Below are 19,788 nucleotides of genomic sequence, written 5' to 3'. Positions count from 1 at the left end.
CACATCCTCGTTTCCTTGACATCTCTGAAGGTAATCCTCTTAAAAATGTGTCACGTGCCCCCTACTCAGCCTCTCGTAAAACCACCTTACTCACCATAGCATTCTGTCCCATCTCGTACGTACTCCCATTGATCTTTCTTATTCAGTCTGAAAATTATTCCACTTTAACGCGGCACAGCCTAGTCATATGTCCAGAGTATTTATACAAGGGTTGGAACTTAAATAGTGGCAACTATTTATTCACAACATACAAAAGAGTTACATGTTTGCACTGTTACTGTCCTTCAAAGCAGTCACCAGCGTTGTGTAGAACACGTTGCCAGTGATGTGGAAGGCATAGTATACCGTTAGCAGTGCCTGTTCTGTTGATGGTGCGAATGGAGCGGTCTACTGCTTGTCAAATCTCTGGAACAGTTCTGAAGCAAATGCCACAAAGTGGCTCCTTCATCTTCAGAATCAAATCAAAGTCACAAGGTTGGTTGGTTGGTTGGTTTGGGGAAGGAGACCAGACAGCGAGGTCATCGGTCTCATCGGATTAGGGAAGGACGGGGAAGGAAGTCGGCCGTGCCCTTTGAAAGGAACCATCCCGGCATTTGCCTGGAGCGATTTAGGGAAATCACGGAAAACCTAAATCAGGATGGCCAGACGCGGGATTGAACCGTCGTCCTCCCGAATGCGAGTCTAGTGTTTAACCACTGCGCCACCTCGCTCGGTGCAAGTCACAAGGACTTAAGTCCAGGGAGTATGGTGGATGGTACAGTACTTCCCCGTCACATCGACCGAACAGAGCAGCCACAGCTTGCGCTGTATGCACCCACATTGTCGTGCAAAATGATGGGTGGGTTGCGCAGAAAGTTCTGTATGGCAATGCCGATTCCCCGCATGCCTCTTGATGACCTTGATGACTCTGTCGTGCTGTATGACCTCTGGTACATTCAATCTTGATCCAACTCCATTGTTTCTGTCTAGAAAGCATAGTGACACTGTTACGTTACATTGCTTGCTCACAAGCAACTGTGTTTCCCTTGATTGTGCGCATGCCAGTGATTTGGGACGGGTGAGTCCATTTCCTTGGAGGTAAGGTAGGTATGTCAACAACGTTCGCTATCAGCGACAATAATAGATTCCATTGCATAGTGTCTCCACATCAGTGCTGCCGCTATTTAAGTTTCAAACCTAGTATGTGAAACATACAACGGATCTTGATACTGTACACAGTGCTGAATCACCTTCGAAGTTATACTGTGTACATCTAACAGGTACTAGCCATTACCTCTGAAGTGCGACAAATCTACTGACTCATTACTTGTAACAAAATTCACCTTGCAAGAGGCACAGTATTCAAACTCTTTCCATGACTAAATCATGCAACAACAATTAAATTTCCTTTAACTCACCATACCATAGGCTGTAGGCTCAGGCATTGCTCTAAAAAGGAGATGTCAGTATTCTGATACTAGTGAAGAATGCGTCAGTCAGATCGCTTCGTGCTTTTCCTAATTTCTTTATTACTGCTCTCCACCATGATTCATAACAAGCAGTGGCAGTGTGGTTGAGGCAGCCAGTTGCCTGCCGCATGTGTATGCATGATGTTCAGCAATGCTGACAGACTGCAGTATGGCCAAGTAATGGTTGAACATCACTACTTCTGTCAGCGATGTCCCTGGACTCAGCAGCTAAGGTGATGATTATGGCTCTCCATCATGATTCATTATAAGCAGTGGCAGTGCAGTTGAGACAGCCAGTGGCCTCCCGTGTGTGTGCATGATGTCCGTCAATGCTGATAGAGTGCAGCACGGCCGAGCAGTGGCATAATATCACTGCTTCTGTCAGCAATGTACCCAGACTTGACAGCTAAGGCATTGGCAGCCAAGGTGTGGCTGATGTCTCCAGCACTATCCAGCTGGTCACAATGGGTGACCCACTGTAGTAGTTCTGTGGTCGGTGCAATGTTTCCCAGGGCTCAACTGACCCCATGCCAGCGACGGCACTGCACCTCATTGTCTCAGGCCAGGCCACTGTATGCAAAACACTTCTGTGGTCACTGGTGTGGAAAGGTTTCTGCTTTCATGGTGCTATGGCATCTATTTCCATATCTTGCCTGGATGGCTTGCCTCGCAATATGGCTTGTAAGGCAAAACATACGTGCCTGTGGTTGCCTCTCCCATAATTTACATCCTACTTTGGGTGTTTCTGACCAAATATGGCCAGTGTGCTACCGAAGGATTAATGCTATCACAAACAGCCTAATATCAACAAAACCACAAGGGAGTCCTGGTAAAATAACAGTAAACTATCTACAGATAGAAAAAATTGCAGATCAAACAGTTTGTTGCAGCTGTAAAGAACACCTTCCTACAAGAAAAAATATAGGACAGGATTGAAAAATTGTTATACAGTGTCATTAAGAATAGAATAATTCATAATTAATTTCTTCAATCAGGAGAGCTTGCTTATTGTGAGGTGACAAAGAGATAAGATACCAACATACTATTGAACTGTGAAGAATACAGCACTCATTTGAATGAAAGGCTGCACAATCCTGGTAGTGTAAATATGGATATTACAACCATGATGGAAGTGGAGACAGTAACATACAAACTGATACAACATGGTATGGAAAGTTTTGGAAGAATGTAAATAATTTAGGAGTTGGTTGGTTGGTTGGTTTGGGGAAGGAGACCAGACAGCGTGGTCATCGGTCTCATCGGATTAGGGAAGGATGGGGAAGGAAGTCGGCCGTGCCCTTTCAGAGGAACCATCCCGGCATTTGCCTGGAGCGATTTAGGGAAATCACGGAAAACCTAAATCAGGATAGCCGGACGCGGGATTGAACCATCGTCCTCCCGAATGCGAGTCCAGTGTCTAACCACTGCGCCACCCCGCTCGGTAATTTAGGAGTAAAGATAACAACTCACTGAACACAGAGGTGTTAAGTCTTGACATGGATGTAAATTGATTTTAAATTTAGACAGCTTTAGGACAAATCTCTTTCTCTCTCTCAAGTACACACACACGCATGTGCACACATGTGCACGTGCGTACAAACACACACACACACACACACACACACACACACACACACACACACACACACACAATTTTACACTTACATTGTGCTGGATGAATACACAACGCAGGGACTGCAGTTCTGCAGGTAGACTGAGGTATTGGGGTCAGAAGTTCTCTCAGGTGGAGAGAGTGAGGGGAAAAGGGTGGCAGAGAGTCAGAGGCAAGTAGGGAAAAGCAGCAAATGGCTGCCTCCTTCTGCCTTCCTCCTGCCTTTCTTCCCACTCCACTCAACAAATCCCTTCACCCCAGTCAACCCACAGAACAGCAGTCTCAGCATTGTGTATTCGGCCAGCACAATGTATACTACCTGATCAAAAGAAGGCGCAATTGACTGCTACATGTCACAAGGGGCAGATCCACCACTAAAAGATGATTCTGTGGAGATATTACTAACTTTCAGGGGGATTGATAAGGGTAAATGTATCAACTTGAGGTAAGGGACCCTGGTCTGGAAAAAACCATGTCTGAAATTATGACCAAAAATCATTCTGATAACTGTGACAATGGAATAATGTCCTGCACTGTTGTTGCTAAGATGCAGGGTAGGCAACTTTCAGAGGTGATAGTATTGACCAAACAAGAAAAAAATTATCAATAAATATGGGCTCTAAAGTACATATCCTAAGAGCTAACAGCATTTGTTCATTCTGACTACTGTGAAACACATCGCTTCTACTAAAGAACTCCCCGTAGCTCTTAGATTTGCATGTTAGACCCCATATTTACTGGAAATTTTTTCTTGTTTTGGACTATACCACCTCCTCCAGAAATATGGTAACTACTGAGCTTCCAGAAGAAGAGACGTTTTTTCACAGTATCGAAGATGAACAAGTGCTCATAGCTCTTAAGGTATGCACTTTAGAGCCCATGTTTATGAGACATATTTTCTTGTTTTGATCCATAATACCACCTCTGAAAGTTGTCTACCCTACAATCTTACAAAAAACAGTATCGGTACATGTATGTCACTGTCAGAGATATCAGAATGATTTTCGCTTATAACTTTTAACTTGATTGTTCCTGGACCATGGTCCGTTAACTCAAATTGATACATTTATCCTTCTTCATTATCCCTGAAAGTTTGTACCTTCACCATGGAATCACCCTGTTTAAAAAGAGGAGGGGAGTAATTTGTTGGCAGTAGAGAAGAGATAACAGCGGACCCCAAGTCGACTATTGGTGATGTGATGGTAAAAAGGAAATGCAACACAAAAAGCACAGCTAAACCATGACCAGGAAGACCTCATGTAGTGATCGGCAGGGACCACTGAGCACTGCGGAGGATGACTGGAAAAAATGACATGAATCAGTGGAAGGAATCACTTATGAGTTTCAAAGTGCTACCAGCTGTCCAGCTAACATGAGACGTGTGCACAGGGAGTTACAAAGAATGAGGTACAATAGTCGAGCAGTCCTGCCACACATTTCTGTAGCTGATGCTAAAAGACACCTGAGATGGTGTAAAGAGCAACACCACTGGACAATGGATGACCACAATGAGTATTTAGTGCCAACAGCGAAGTGCAGAGGAGGTGGTGTTACAGAATGGGGGTGTTTTTTGTGGTTATGGTGTGAGCCCCTTATTACACTTAAGAAGACACTAATGCAGAAGGATATGAACACATTTTGCAGCAGTGTGTGCTGCACACAGAAGAGAAATAGTTCAGAGATGACTGTATTAGCATGATAATGCACTCTGTAATAAAACAGAATCTGTGAGGCAATGGTTTGTGGACAATAACGTTAGTAAAATGGACTGGCCTGCTGAAAGCCCCAACGTGAACCCAATGGAACATCTTTGGGCCGAGTTAGAATGTCAGCTTTACTCCAGATCCCAGCATCCAGCTACTTTCTCTGCTTTTGGCTCTTAAGGAAGAATAAGCTGCCATTCCTGCACAAACATTCAGCCACCCCATCAAAAGTGTCCCTAGACATCACAATGGTGAAGAGTGGGCACACCGTACTAAGGTCAACTGATAGGTGTTCAGGTATACAGTAGTTTTAAAGTTACATCTATGAGAATTGGAATCTCCGTTATAAATAAAGTAAAAAAAAAACGTGTGTTTCAGTGTTTTTGGAAATTAAGGGGGTGAAATAGGGGATGAGATTGTTATGAAATATTTCATTATGAAAAATCAACCAATGGAAACTCCAGGTTGGAATGTCAACATTATAATGGAAAGGATAGATTGCTATTCACAATAAAGATGACACATTGAGTTGCAGACAGGCACAAAGGAACGACTGTTCCATATTTATCTTTTGGCCAAAGCCTTCTTCAGAAACACACACACACACACACACACACACACACACACACACACACACATTCATTCATTCACAAAAGTGAGCATATCTCATGCACATATGATGACCATCTCCGGTAACTCAGATCAGAATGCAACTGTCATGTGAACAAAAGCAGTAATCTGGAGGAAAACACTTAGAAGGCGAAACAAATCCACTAAAGTGAGTCCACGCTACTTTCTCTGTCCTCTTCTGGAGTATTGCTGTGCAGTGTGATGGACGCTGAAAAAGTCCAAAGAAGGGCAACTTGTTTTGTATTATCACAACATGGGAAATAGATACTTCATCTCCTACCTCCCAAACTCTGGCAATATCCTTTTTTCGAGGTGTGCTAGTCTTGCAAGTTTCGGAGGAGGACTTATGTGAAGTTTGGAGGATAGGAAATGAGATAATGGTGGAAATAAACCCATAGGAATGGGTCATGAGTAATGCTTGGGTAGCTCAGTTGGTAGAGTGCTTCCCTGTGAAAGGTAAAGGTCCTGAGTTTGAATCTCTGTCCAGACACAGTTTTAATCTGCCAGGGAGTTTCATATCAGCACACAAACCACTGCATAGTGAAAATTTCATTGTAGTTGAGAAACAGTCTGAAAGTGATTCTATGAAACCTCTGGAGACACTTAAGTTCTTAAGCGGTTGTTCAGAAATTGCTATACACAATATTTAAAAGAGTATGGAAACAAAATATGGCACCCTGGAATGGACACACAGTGTGATCACTTCACTTTTTAAAGAGGATGTTGGGAAGAAGTGTGTCAATTTCAGTAGACTAATTTTGCTTCCACAAGCCTTAATGTCAACAAGTCATCCCTTGAGAGCAGAATATTAAAATCTGTTGTATCTACATCCGAGGAAGAATTACGTGGCAGGAAGAACTACATGGCTTTGACCTCATTTTTACCATAACAATTCTATACAAAAAAAAACCAGAAAAAATAAAATACTTATAATAGTACTTTTGGAGATCACCTATACTCACACAGAACATCAATGCAAGAGTACAACAGTTATATGATGATACAAACTGCTATTCAAAGGCCCTGAGTAGAAGATCATATTAATTCAAAATGAAGAGCTATGTCCCCTGCCATTCCTACTTATCACCATAATGGATGAAGCTTTAAAAGCAGTAAAAAAAAAAAAAGAATTCAATACCTAATTCTTTAGTCTCTGCTGAAAATGTAATGATTTGAGATTAGGCAATGCAAGTGGAAGTACAAGAAGTAAAGTAGAAATCTGGCATAAAGAAATTATAGCTATGGGTCTCAAAATCAGTAAAACCAAGACATAGGATTTAGTATTCAGCACAGATGCTCAAATAATCCATCTATAAATTGGAAACACACTGAAAAAAGACACAGTTGGTGGACCACTAACCAAATCACACTATTCATCTAGCATTGTCTCTTCAGATAACACCATATACCAAGAGATAGTAACCACAATACAAAAATCCTCCAAAATCTACCACAGAATGTGTCAGATACTTTAAAATGAAATATTTTAAAGGGTTCCAAGACTAGCCTTAGAAAACATACCTCTATTTATACTGGAATATGGCTTGGAGGTTGCAGCTTCTACAGTACCAACAGTCATCTTCAGGCATCAGCAATGTGTTTCCCTTGTTCTTGCCAACAAAAGAGAAAAATAAGAGATACCTGACAATACTCAGGATTGGAAAAAAAGCCTATTGGAGCTCCAAGAAGTAAAACAAATACAACAGTAGAATCATACGTAGAGAATGGCTTCATGCAGGACCACTGAAGTATATTTTGGTAAAAATGTTCCTGGGAAGACACCAAGAGGAAGCCTTCATGACAGCAGCAAGAAGCAGAGCTCCAAGGACTTCAAAACCAATGATACCGACTGATGTCAAATAAATGAACAAGAACTGTGGACAGACAAAACACTATGGAAAGGGCTAATGCAGAACTGCTCCTGTCTTGCAGGAGTGAGGGAACGGCTATGAGAAGAAGCCAATAACAAATAGCACTTTGTCATTTTCCCACTCTCAAAGCAAGTTAGTATGTGACTGTTAATCTTATGGCATGCTGTGTACTATACTGATGCTTACTGTGTATTTCCAAACCACTTTAGATATTAACAATAAATTGTGTGTGTAGGTTATCAAACAGCCATATTCAACAATGGTAATCTGGGAGGGAAAATAACCAAGTGAATTACAAAATATTGCTGTTCACCAAATTGAGGAGGCATTGAGCGACATGCAGGCTCATTTAAAAGTAGACTAAGCCATTGGACCAAGTCCTCCTTCAGATTTAGAAAAACAGCCGTACATTCATAAGCACACAACTGACACATACATAAGCAGTATTGTCTCTGGACACTGTGGCCTTAATGCATTAACAATTTCGGCTAGGGTGAGTAGTGAGGAAACAAAAGAGGCATGAGGAGCAAGAGGGATACAATGAGGGAGAGGGACATGGAGATGGAGGTGGAGTGGGAGGGGGAGGGGGGGGGGGGGGAGACAAAGACAGAGGGAGAGAGAAAGAGAGAGAGATGGCAGTGTAGGGCTGGGAGGATGATACTGCCGTGCTGTCTAGGGGAGTGTGAAGGGATGTGGCAAGGTAAGATGGCGAGTTGCTAGATGCAGCATCCGAAGTCTACAGGAAATGCTGTGTGGCTAGGGCCTCCCATCAGGTAGACCGTTCGCCTGGTGCAAGTCTTCCGAGTTGACGTCACTTCGGCAACTTGTGTGTCGATGGGGATGGAATGATGATGATGATAAGGGCAACACAACATGCAGTCCCTGGGTGGAGAAAATATCTGACCCAGCTGGGAATTGAACTCGGACCGTTACATATGACATTCCGTCGCGCTGACCACTCAGCTACCAGGGGTGGACATTCGAAGTCTATGATGGGAAGAAAGTGGGGAGGAGAGATGAAGAAAAGAGGAAGGACTAAGCAGATGCAGTGAGGGGATGGAAGGTATATGTGGGGTTGGAGTGAGAGCAGGGTAGGGGACAGAGCTAGACAGAGGACAGGGACCAAAGAAAGTTGAGGCCATGAGGATATGTTGCTGGGCCCAGAGACTATAGTAGCTATCTGTAAGTGAGTTGTGTGTGTGTGTGTGTGTGTGTGTGTGTGTGTGTGTGTGTGATGTCTTTCTAAATCTGGAGGAGGACTGTGTTTATTAACTTACTTTACTTTTAATTGTACCTGTAATGTGCAAGTCTGCAACTTGATGCCTCCTCTATGTGGTAGACAGACATTTCTTTTTATTTGCTTGAGGGAGACCAAGATGAATACGTGTGTGAGAAAAATAATGCAAGAAAGATATTGCTATATACACTGAAAAACAACACAATGTAAACACAATGTACAGAAGCAGATTCTTTTGATCAGCCTTCTGTAAAAAAAAAAAAAAAAAAAAAAAAAAAAAAAACGGTGGGAACTGGGCTATAAAAATATACTGTTTTTCCACATGTTAATGTGCAACTCATGATACATGACCAGAAAAAATTTGAACACTGAATGGACAAATATCATCAGTTCAGAATTACTTTATGATTGACAACTAATGGAGGTAGCAGGGACCAACGTGGGAGGCATGGACCACCCTCCACCAATCTCATGATACCTATAGCTGAAGCAACCACATGAAGTTGCCAAGCCTTCACACCACCACTACAATACTTTCTGCTTACAATGTGAGTCTCAGACAGCTTGCTGTACTGTGTGGTTGTTGCACCCTGTGATTTTGTTTATTGTCATTTTTACCATTGCATTTTGCTTGTTGCTACTGTTATTTGTTGTGTGGTACTAAACAATGTCAAAAGACGCTCGGCAGAAAAGTTATAAGTGCAAAAGTTCTGCGTCCTTCTCTTGTCCAGAGGATTGCCATATGAGGTCAGTCAAGATACACGTTTTGCGCATTATGTGCCTACTTTGACACTGAAAAACCATAATGTTGGCTCGCTGCCCTGTGTTCACAATGTAATCGATAGAACTGCTGCAACTCTGAACATAAACAAGAACACTATAGTGAAGACAGGCAAAGAAATGTTCGAGAAATAAAATTAATCTAGAATAACATTGAAGCTCAAAACTCTTGGGGAAGAAATGTTATGTGGATAAGCAGAATATGAATATATATTCACTTGCTGTGGATGCAGTATGTCATCAGGTTTACAGTTATTATTTCAGATAGGAAAATCCAACACTCAGTAAGTTATTGGACACCCTTAAAGAATCAGGTCTTTTTCAAGGCAATCACACACTTTTTTCCATTAAATAATAAAAGTCACAGTTAAATACTTCACATGTCTGTCATAGCGACGAGAATGATATCAGTGGAGGTTTTCCATTGTCACCATAAAAATGAAGTTGCATGTTTAAAGAGCACAGTTTACGTAACAGAATTATATTTCCACATGTTCTGACATTTTAATAAGAAGGCCTTATCAGCAACTAACCCCAACTCAAATTCATCTCCGAAATTCAGTCTACATTACACAAAATAAATATTACTGTTTACACTATTGCCAAAATACTGAAGTAATGATTTTTGTATCGCTCTTGTTCTTTCTCCCAATATTGGTTGGTTGGTTTGGGGAAGGAGACCAGACAGCGTGGTCATCGGTCTCATCGGATTAGGGAAGGATGGGGAAGGAAGTCGGCCGTGCCCTTTCAGAGGAACCATCCCGGCATTTGCCTGGGCTGATTTAGGGAAATCACGGAAAACCTAAATCAGGATGGCCGGACGCGGGATTGAACCGTCGTCCTCCCGAATGCGAGTCCAGTGTCGAACCACTGCACCACCTCGCTCGGTCTCCCAATATTGGTTGGCCTACTTAATATAAGTTTTCTCACAACAATGAACATGCATAAAACTAATATTTTGTTACGTTAGAGATAAGTAGGTTGATCAAAACAATTAACAACAGTTTAATTATAAACCTAGCAATCCATTTCTTGTAAAAAAAATGTTATGGTTGACCTTTTAGTACATGGCATGTGAGCGGACCATTGAGCATTTACATCTTTCTCTACGTCTACATACATACTCCACAATCCACCATACGGTGCGTGACGGAGGGTACCTTGTACCACAACTAGCATCTTCTCTCCCTGTTCCACTCCCAAACAGAACGAGGGAAAAATGACTGCCTATATGCCTCTGTACAAGCTCTAATCTCTCTTATCTTATCTTTGTGGTCTTTCCGCGAAATATAAGTTGGCGGCAGTAAAATTGTACTGCACTCAGCCTCAAATGCTGGTACTCTTAAATTTCCTCAGTAGCGATTCACGAAAAGAATGCCTCCTTTCCTCCAGAGACTCCCACCCGAATTCCTGAAGCATTTCTGTAACACTCGCGTGATGATCAAACCTACCAGTAACAACTCTAGCAGCCCGCCTCTGAATTGCTTCTATGTCATCCCTCAATCCGACCAACGCTCGAGCAGTACTCAAGAATAGGTCGTATTAGTGTTTTATAAGCGGCCTCCTTTACAGATGAACCACATCTTCCCAAAATTCTACCAATGAACCAAAGACGACTATCTGCCTTCCCCACAACTGCCATTACATGCTTGTCCCACTTCATATCGCTCTGCAATGTTACACCCAAATATTTAATCGACGTGACTGTGTCAAGGGCTACACTACTAATGGAGTATTCAAACATTACGGGATTCTTTTTCCTATTCATCTGCATTAATTTACATTTATCTATATTTAGAGTTAGCTGCCATTCTTTACACCAATCACAAATCCTGTCCAAGTCATCTTGTATCCTCCTACAGTCACTCAACAACGACACCTTCCCGTACACCACAGCATCATCAGCAAACAGCCGCACATTGCTATCCACCCTATCCAAAAGATCATTTATGTAGATAGAAAACAACAGCAGACCTACCACACTTCCCTGGGGCACTCCAGATGATAGCCTCACCTCCGACGAACACTCACCATCGAGGACTACGTACTGGGTTCTATTACTTAAGAAGTCTTCGAGTCACTCACATATTTGGGAACCAATCCCATATGCTCATACCTTAGTTAGGAGTCTGCAGTGGGGCACCAAGTCAAATGCTTCCCAGAAGTCAAGGAATATGGCATCCGTCTGATACCCTTCATCATATTTAACTGAAATTATCTCGTGTTAGAAAACTCTGCCAGAGTTCCAGTTTGGAGTAGATAAAATATGATGCGTTCTTAACATTTTATGTGCTTAATGTTTTGATCTAACTTCAATAACAAAAAAGTTTCCCACGCATTGAAAATTCGGTGATGTCATGGGAAAATGCATTTTTGTACATTGTCGGTATATCAGCTTAATAATTTGTTGCCACCAATGAAACTAAAATGAGAGCATAGTGCAGCTCCTCCAGAACACATTGATGCAAGTTCCATATTTGTAAAGTGGATAGTTTCCAACTCTGAATGACTTGAATGAAAAGTAAGATTACGCGTGCATTCTGTGCAGGACGTAGCAACTCTGTTCTGCACCTCCACATGTTCCTCCTAAACTGTCAATCTTAAAATGATTCTGAATAGACTACAGAACACAATTTCTGTTTATAACAAGCAGTTGTCTTAACCACTAGGGTATCTGAGTATGTCTCCCAGCCTGACTCGAACTTTCATATTTCCTGTATGAATATTAAGAGCTTAGTAGCTAGTACTATGAAAAGGGAAAATTAAAGGGAATTTTGGAGAAAAGGGAAGTACCTGTATGAATAATAATAGCTTGTACTGTAAGCCAGTAATAAAAAAAGAAAGGAAGCCTGAAAGGTGGCAGTGGTATTGGGAAATAGCTGAACCTTTAAAAGCTCTGGAGCCAGAAGGAATTCTTATCAGGCCTAGACTCAAACTGGATATGAGTTAGCTCCTCTTTTAAACATAATATACCAAGGATCCCAGAAATAATGAAACATGTATTGTGGTCAGAAGAAAGTACAAGTCACAACTGTCTACAAGAAGGATAGTGGAAGTGATCCACAGAATAATCACAACATTCTTGTCACCCTCTTGTTGTAAAACCTTAGTAGATAACTCTGAGTTCAAATTTAATGCAGTAACTCGAACACAATGACCTCCTCCATGCTAATCATCACAGATTCTAGAAAGACTGATCATGTGAAACCCAACTTGCACTTTTCTCACGTGACATCCTGGAAGTCACAGACCTACACAGCCAGGTAAAAGTAGTATTTCCCGACTCTCGAAAAGGAATAAACTCAATACCACACATACTTATTATCAAAAGTCAGATCATCTAGGGCAAGCAAAATTGCAGCTAACTTGAGGATTTTTGGTAGTAATGATGCAGCATGTTATTTTGGACAGAGAGTCATTGACAGATGTAGAAGTAAATTCAAGAGTAACACAGGCAAGTGTTGTTGAGACTCTTTCTGTTAATATTGTATTTTAATGACCTTGCAGACAATACTAAAAGTAACCAGAAACTTTTTGCAGATGATGTTATCCATAATGAAGAACTGTCTGAAAGAAAAGTTGCACAAATATTAAATAAGATTCTCATAAGATGTCAAAGAGATGAAAATATTGATAAATTGTTTAGTATCCTATGATTCCAGTATCAATGACTCACAATTGGAATTGGTGAATTCACACAAATACGTGGATGGAGCAATTTGTAGGAATATGAAATTAAAAGCTCACATAAACTCAGTTGTAGGTAAACCAGGTGCCAGACTTTGATTCATATGTAGAATACTAGGCAAATGCCATCAATCTACACAGGAGATTGCTCACAAAGTACTCATGTGACCCGTCTTGGACTATGGCTCAGGTGTGTGGGCCCTGTACCAAACAGAGAGGCACGAATTGTCACTAGTGTGTTTCGCCCATGGGAGAGGGTTGTGGAGCTGCTGATGAAACTTAACTGACACAAACGAAACCATGAAAGCCTACTTGCAAAGTTTCAAGAACCAGCTTCAAGTGATGAATCTATGGATACACTATCCCCCCCCCCCCCCCACAATATGTGTCACTACCATAAGGATGACTTGTAACAGCAGATTCACTATGTGTGCCATTCGGATACTCCCTTCCAGCATAAATTTCTCTGAGCAAAGCAGTTGAGAATTATCTCTCCAGAATATCCTGCATTCTCACAATACCCCTGACCCAAGCCTCCACAAACCTGTTTCCCATTGCCTCACCTTACCTTTTCCCTTTTCTTCTCTGTCATTTTCCACACCATTCATCCACCACCCAGATTGCACTGTCCCCCCCCCACCCCCCCCCCCACCCCCCACCCCCTGTCGCCATGCAGGAATTCTCTCTCTCTTTTTGTCTTTCCTCCTTCTTTCCTTCAGTCCCTCTATCCTTCTCTCCCCCCTTCCAGTCCCCCACTCTCCACTCTATCTTCATCTCTTCACTCCAACCCTCCTTTCCCCCTCTTCTCTCCACATATTTTATAGGCTCTATCCTTTCAGAACACATTTCATCTTTTTGTGCAGCTGCTGAGACATATGTCTTCTTCACTCCTGCCTCATTGAATACCACTAACCTTACTTGTCTTGTGTGTTCTCCCCTATCTTCTTGCTACATCCATAAGCCCAGGAGACTGCTCAATGGCTGTGGTAGTGTGTGTGTGTGTGTGTGTGTGTGTGTGTGTGTGTGTGTGTGTGTGTGTGTGCGCGCGCGCGCGCGTGTGTCAATGTGTGTACTTTTTGCCAGTTGGAAAATTATTTAGTATTCTATTCTGTTACGTGTGTCTGTGAGCCACACATCAGTCCACTACGGGTGAGTGGTTGATTTTCCTTTATTTTTACATACTGTACCATTCATGAATCTCCTTATTGTAATGGGAATAAGTTATTTATCAAAGCATCATTATAGATCCTACCTTTTTAGTGAAGAGTATCCTGCAATTATTAAGAGACCACCATCTTCTTGGTTGTGTGAGTTGATCAAATATGTGTTGTCAACATATATATTATTTTTACATACTGTACCATTCATGAATCTCCTTATTGTAATGGGAATAAGTTATTTATCAAAGCATCATTATAGATCCTACCTTTTTAGTGAAGAGTATCCTGCAATTATTAAGAGACCACCATCTTCTTGGTTGTGTGAGTTGATCAAATATGTGTTGTCAACAGTGTCATCCTGCAACAAAACAGCTATAGTTTCAATGTGGAAAGAATGTAACACAAATAAGTTCTCCCTTCTGCATATGAAAAATTCCATCATCAAAGTGATTTAATGTCAGTGTGGGCAAGAATCAGCACTGTTAAATGTACAGATCTACAGAAAGAAGAAAGAGAATAAAATGCATCATAAAAGTTAATGTCATCACAATCAGAGCACTGGACAGGTCATCACTCACATGCAGTACATAACAAATACTTACACACACACACACACACACACACACACACACACACACACATTTGACAACAGCAAAATCTCAAAGGTAATAAGCTTTCAGAATAAAATTTTCACTCCGCAGTGGAGTGTGTGCTGATCTGAAACTTCGTTGTAGATTAAAACAGTGTGCAGACCCAGACTCGAACTTAGGACCTTTGCCTTTCACACGCAAGTTTGAGTCTCACTGTGGCACACGGTTTTAATCTGCCCGAAAGTTTGGTAATCAAGTTGTATTTAATGCTCTGATGTGTTACTACCGACAAAATTTTAAAGTTTGCACAGCATTCAGTGTTCATTGAACAATAAGTATATGAGATACACCAAATCATATATACAGAAAAGAATTTTTTTTTTTTTTTTTTTTTTAATATAACAGCCCGGGAAGAAAGAAAACACAATGAAAGTCTTCTTATAAGGCAGCAGACAATTGACAAACATGGATAAGTTGTAAGATTCATTGACTTTCAGATGACTTTCCTTTAACTGTATAAATGAGAGTAAATGTGTCATGAAAACAGGCCTTCATAAGCATTTATCAGGAAAGCCACTCTATATACAATGTCAATACAGACAAACTAGGGCCAGTACAGGACAGAAACTTACAACTGAATACTAGCAAACAATATATTTAGGTTAGTGTCAGGTATAACAGAATTTTGGTAAATGTTAACTGTTCATTTGGTTCTCAAATCTTCATTAATTGAAGGCAGTGTAGTGCCTCAAGAATTTCAGTGTAAATTCTAGAGACACTCGGCCTTCCATCATCTCGAACACCCGATATTTTAAGTATGAGTGTCGACGAGGGGAAGCGTATCTACTGCACCACCCCTTTCTATGTGCAGGTCAGAAGTTTGTTATGAAAAGACTGTAAGCATGGCGGTTCACTGACACCGACAAGTGTTTGCCACCAACATCACAGAAGCCGTGATGAAAAGCACAGGAATAATTATGTAGTATTCTTTGATGTGTTAGTAAAGTGATTATGACTATAGACTTTTAACTTACTTCATGTTTTAGCTCTGAATGAGGCAAGATGCATGTGACGTCTATTAATTATTTGGTTGTTAAAACCATGCAATTGTGATTATATTTGATATAATCTAATGGTTAATGACGCAATTGACTTGTAAGAGTTTGAATGTTTATGTGAAACTTGTGGAAATGAAAATATACCAGAACTGAACCCAAGTATTATGTTAATACCAAATTATTTCAAGAGAGAGAGTGTGTCTTTTTTAGTTTCTCTAACCAGCATTATTTCTTCGGAGAAGAAGTTGTGGCAATCGACGCAGCCGCGTATCCACAGAAGAGGATCAGCTAAATGTTTCAAGTAAGTCAACTGTAGTAAGAGAGGTGTGAAGTTCGCAATCCAGTTTTGCACCGCTTCTCTTGTAGCCGAAACTGTTAGAGCAGGATGGTCTATAAAACACTTTTGAAATATAAAACTGCTGTTAAAGTCCATAATGATTCAGAACTTTAGAGCTGTCACAGTCTATAACTAGAATACTGTAACAAATCTTGATTCTGGCCTGAGACGCTGAAGTCGGCGCCCGTGTGTGAGTGAGGTGTGCTTGCTGGCTTGTGTGTGTGTGTGTGTGTGTGTGTGTGTGTGTGTGTTTACTGACGAAGGCAGTGGCCGACAGCTATATGTGAGTGTCTTTTAATCGTGTCTGTCTGCAACTTGATGTGTCTTCTTTATGGTAAATAGCAATCTATATTTTCCTGCATTATAGATATTCCTACCTGGAGTTTCCAGTGTTTGATTTAATAAATCTTCTGTTAGATGTGACACTGTTCATACTCTAATGACTGAAAATTAATACATAATATGTAACGGGCCCTCTGACATTTGTGTATGTTTCTCACATCGTGTATACTCTGCATGGACAAAACAATTTTATAAATGAGATGAATTCTTAGTATTGTAACTCCCTCAGGATTAAAAATTTGCAGTGTACTACTGGAATGAACTGCAAAAGGACTAAACCACACAGAAATGTGAGGACTTCTCTTTGTTGATGAATGCTACCATTAGTACTAGAATTATTATTAATAATAATAATAATAATAGCTGGAGAAAATTTCGAGCTTTCACACAATACAATTCATTTACTTTATTTTACACATACATTCTGCACTCTATGTGACATCTTAATCATTATTATTATTATTTCTTTCCTTTCTCAGGCTTTATGTCTGTTTAAAAATGGAAAGTGATGCGGACCTTTATTAAGCGTGACTTCCTTTTAACTGTATGGTATACGTTACATTGCATTTAGGAACTTTCGGGTAATTGAACATGTATCAATAATTACAGATTTCTGTAGTTGTATATATACGTTTGGATGTAGCTGTATTGCATTGATGTACTGGTGGATATTGTGTGGTGTGACTCCAGTAGTTGACAGTGTAACTGGTATAATGTCAACTTTATCCTAATGCCACATGTCCTTGACTTCCTCAACCAGTTGGATGTATTTTCCAATTTTTTCTCCTGCTATTTTCTGTATATTTGTTGTATTGGGTATGGATATTTTGATTAGTTGTATTAATTTCTTCTTTTTATTGGTGAGTATGATGTCAGGTTTGTTATGTGGTGGTGTTTTATCTGTTATAATGGTTCTGTTCCAGTATAATTTGTATTCATCATTCTCCAGTACATTTTGTGGTGCATACTTGTATGTGGGAACGTGTTGTTGCATTAGTTTATGTTGTATGGCAAGTTGTTGATGAATTATTTTTGCTACATTGTCATGTCTTCTGGTGTATTCTGTATTTGCTAGTATTGTACATCCGCTTGTGATGTGATCTACTGTTTCTATTTGTTGTTTGCAAAGTCTGCATTTATCTGTTGTGGTATTGGGATCTTTAATAATATGCTTGCTGTAATATCTGGTGTTTATTGTTTGATCCTGTATTGCAATCATGAATCCTTCCGTCTCACTGCATATATTGCCTTTTCTTAGCCATGTGTTGGATGCGTCTTGATCGATGTGTGGCTGTGTTAGATGATACGGGTGCTTGTCATGTAGTGTTTTCTTTTTCCAATTTACTTTCTTCATATCTGTTGATGTTATGTGAGCTAAAGGATTGTAGAAGTGGTCATGAAATTGCAATGGAGTAGCCGATGTATTTATATGAGTGATCGCTTTGTGTATTTTGCTAGTTTCTGCTCGTTCTATAAAGAATTTTCTTAAATTGTCTACCTGTCCATAATGTAGGTTTTTTATGTTGATAAATCCCCTTCCTCCTTCCTTTCTGCTTAATGTGAATCTTTCTGTTGCTGAATGTATGTGATGTATTCTATATTTGTGGCATTGTGATCGTGTTAGTGTATTGAGTGCTTCTACGTCTGTGTTACTCCATTTCACTACTCCAAATGAGTAGGTCAATATTGGTATAGCATAAGTATTTATAGCTTGTGTCTTGTTTCTTGCTGTCAATTCTGTTTTCAGTATTTTTGTTAGTCTTTGTCTATATTTTTTCTTTTAGTTCTTCTTTAATATTTGTATTATCTATTCCTATTTTTTGTCTGTGTCCTAGATATTTATAGGCATCTGTTTTTTTCATTGCTTCTATGCAGTCGCTGTGGTTATCCAATATGTAATATTCTTGTTTAGTGTGTTTTCCCTTGACTATGCTATTTTTTCTTACATTTGTCTGTTCCCAAAGCCATATTTATATCATTGCTGAATACTTCTGTTATCTTTAGTAATTGGTTGAGTTGCTGATTTGTTGGTGCCAGTAGTTTTAGATCATCCATGTATAGCAAATGTATGATTTTGTGTTGGTATGTTCCAGTAATATTATATCCATAATTTGTATTATTTAGCACGTTGGATAGTGGGTTCAGAGCAAGGCAGAACCAGAAAGGACTTAATGAGTCTCCTTGGTATATTCCATGCTTAATATGTATTGGCTGTGATATGATATTATTTAAATTTGTTTGGATATTAAGTGTGGTTTTCCAATTTTTCATTACTATGTTTAGGAACTGTATCAATTTATGATCTACTTTGTATATTTCCAATATTTGTAGTAACCATGAGTGGGGTACACTATCAAAAGCTTTTTGGTAATCAATGTATGCGTAGAGTAGCAACCTTTGTTTGGTTTTAGCTTGATATGTCACCTCTGCATCTATTATCAGTTGCTCTTTACATCTTCATGCTCCTTTGCAGCAGCCTTTTTTTTTCTTCATTCGTAATTTTGTTCTGTGTTTTATGTGTCATTAATTTCTGTGTAATGACTGAACTTAATATTTTGTATATTATTGGTAGGCATGTTATGGGGCGATATTTTGCTGGGTTTGCTGTCTGCTTGATCTTTAGGTTTCAGATAAGTTATTCCTTGTGTAAGTGTACCAGGGACTGTGTATGGGTCTGCAATGTAACTGTTAAATAATTTTATGAATGTAATAGAAAGAAACATTCCCCATGGGAAAAATATATTAAAAACCAAAGATGCTGTGACTTACCAAACGAGAAAGCGCTGGTAGATAGACACAATAAAAAACACACAACATACACACAAATTTCAAGCTTTCGCAACCCACGGTTGCTTCATCAGGAAAGAGGGAAGGAGAGGGAAAGACGAAAGGATGTGGGTTTTAAGGGAGAGGGTAAGGAGTTATTCTAATCCCGGGAGCGGAAAGACTTACCTTAGGGGGACAAAGGGACAGGTATACACTCGCGCGCGCACACACACACACACACACACACACACACACACACACACACACACACACATCCATCCGCACATATACAAACACAGGCAGACATATGTAAAGGCAAAGAGTTTGGACAGAGATGTCAGTCAAGGTGGAAGTACAGAGGCAAAGATGTTGTTGAGTGACAAGTGATGTACGAGGGACGGCAACTTGAAATTAGCGGAGGTTGAGGCCTGGTGGGTAACGGGAAGAGAGGATATATTGAAGGGCAAGTTCCCATCTCCAGAGTTCTGATAGGTTGGTGTCAGTGGGAAGTATCCAGATAACCCGGATGGTGTAACAATGTGCCAAGATGTGCTGGCCGTGCACCAA

At 40.3% G+C, this 19,788-nt stretch overlaps 1 protein-coding gene across 2 annotated transcripts in view; it reads right to left on the bottom strand.

The window, feature by feature from the left end:
* LOC124616061 (WD repeat-containing protein 89) overlaps nucleotides 1–19,788 on the bottom strand; it is a 263,783-nt gene that overhangs the window by 99,938 nt on the left and 144,057 nt on the right. For both annotated transcript variants that reach the window (XM_047144296.1, XM_047144295.1), the window contains exon 9: nucleotides 14,221–14,486. In XM_047144296.1, coding sequence (XP_047000252.1) covers nucleotides 14,391–14,486 — 96 coding nt within the window. In that variant the 3' untranslated portion in view covers nucleotides 14,221–14,390. The remainder of the gene's footprint in view (nucleotides 1–14,220; nucleotides 14,487–19,788) is intronic.

The sequence above is a fragment of the Schistocerca americana genome, chromosome 5, assembly GCF_021461395.2.
Source record: "Schistocerca americana isolate TAMUIC-IGC-003095 chromosome 5, iqSchAmer2.1, whole genome shotgun sequence".
NCBI classification, from domain to species: domain Eukaryota; kingdom Metazoa; phylum Arthropoda; class Insecta; order Orthoptera; family Acrididae; genus Schistocerca; species Schistocerca americana.
This window is presented reverse-complemented; position numbering and strand designations above follow the sequence as displayed.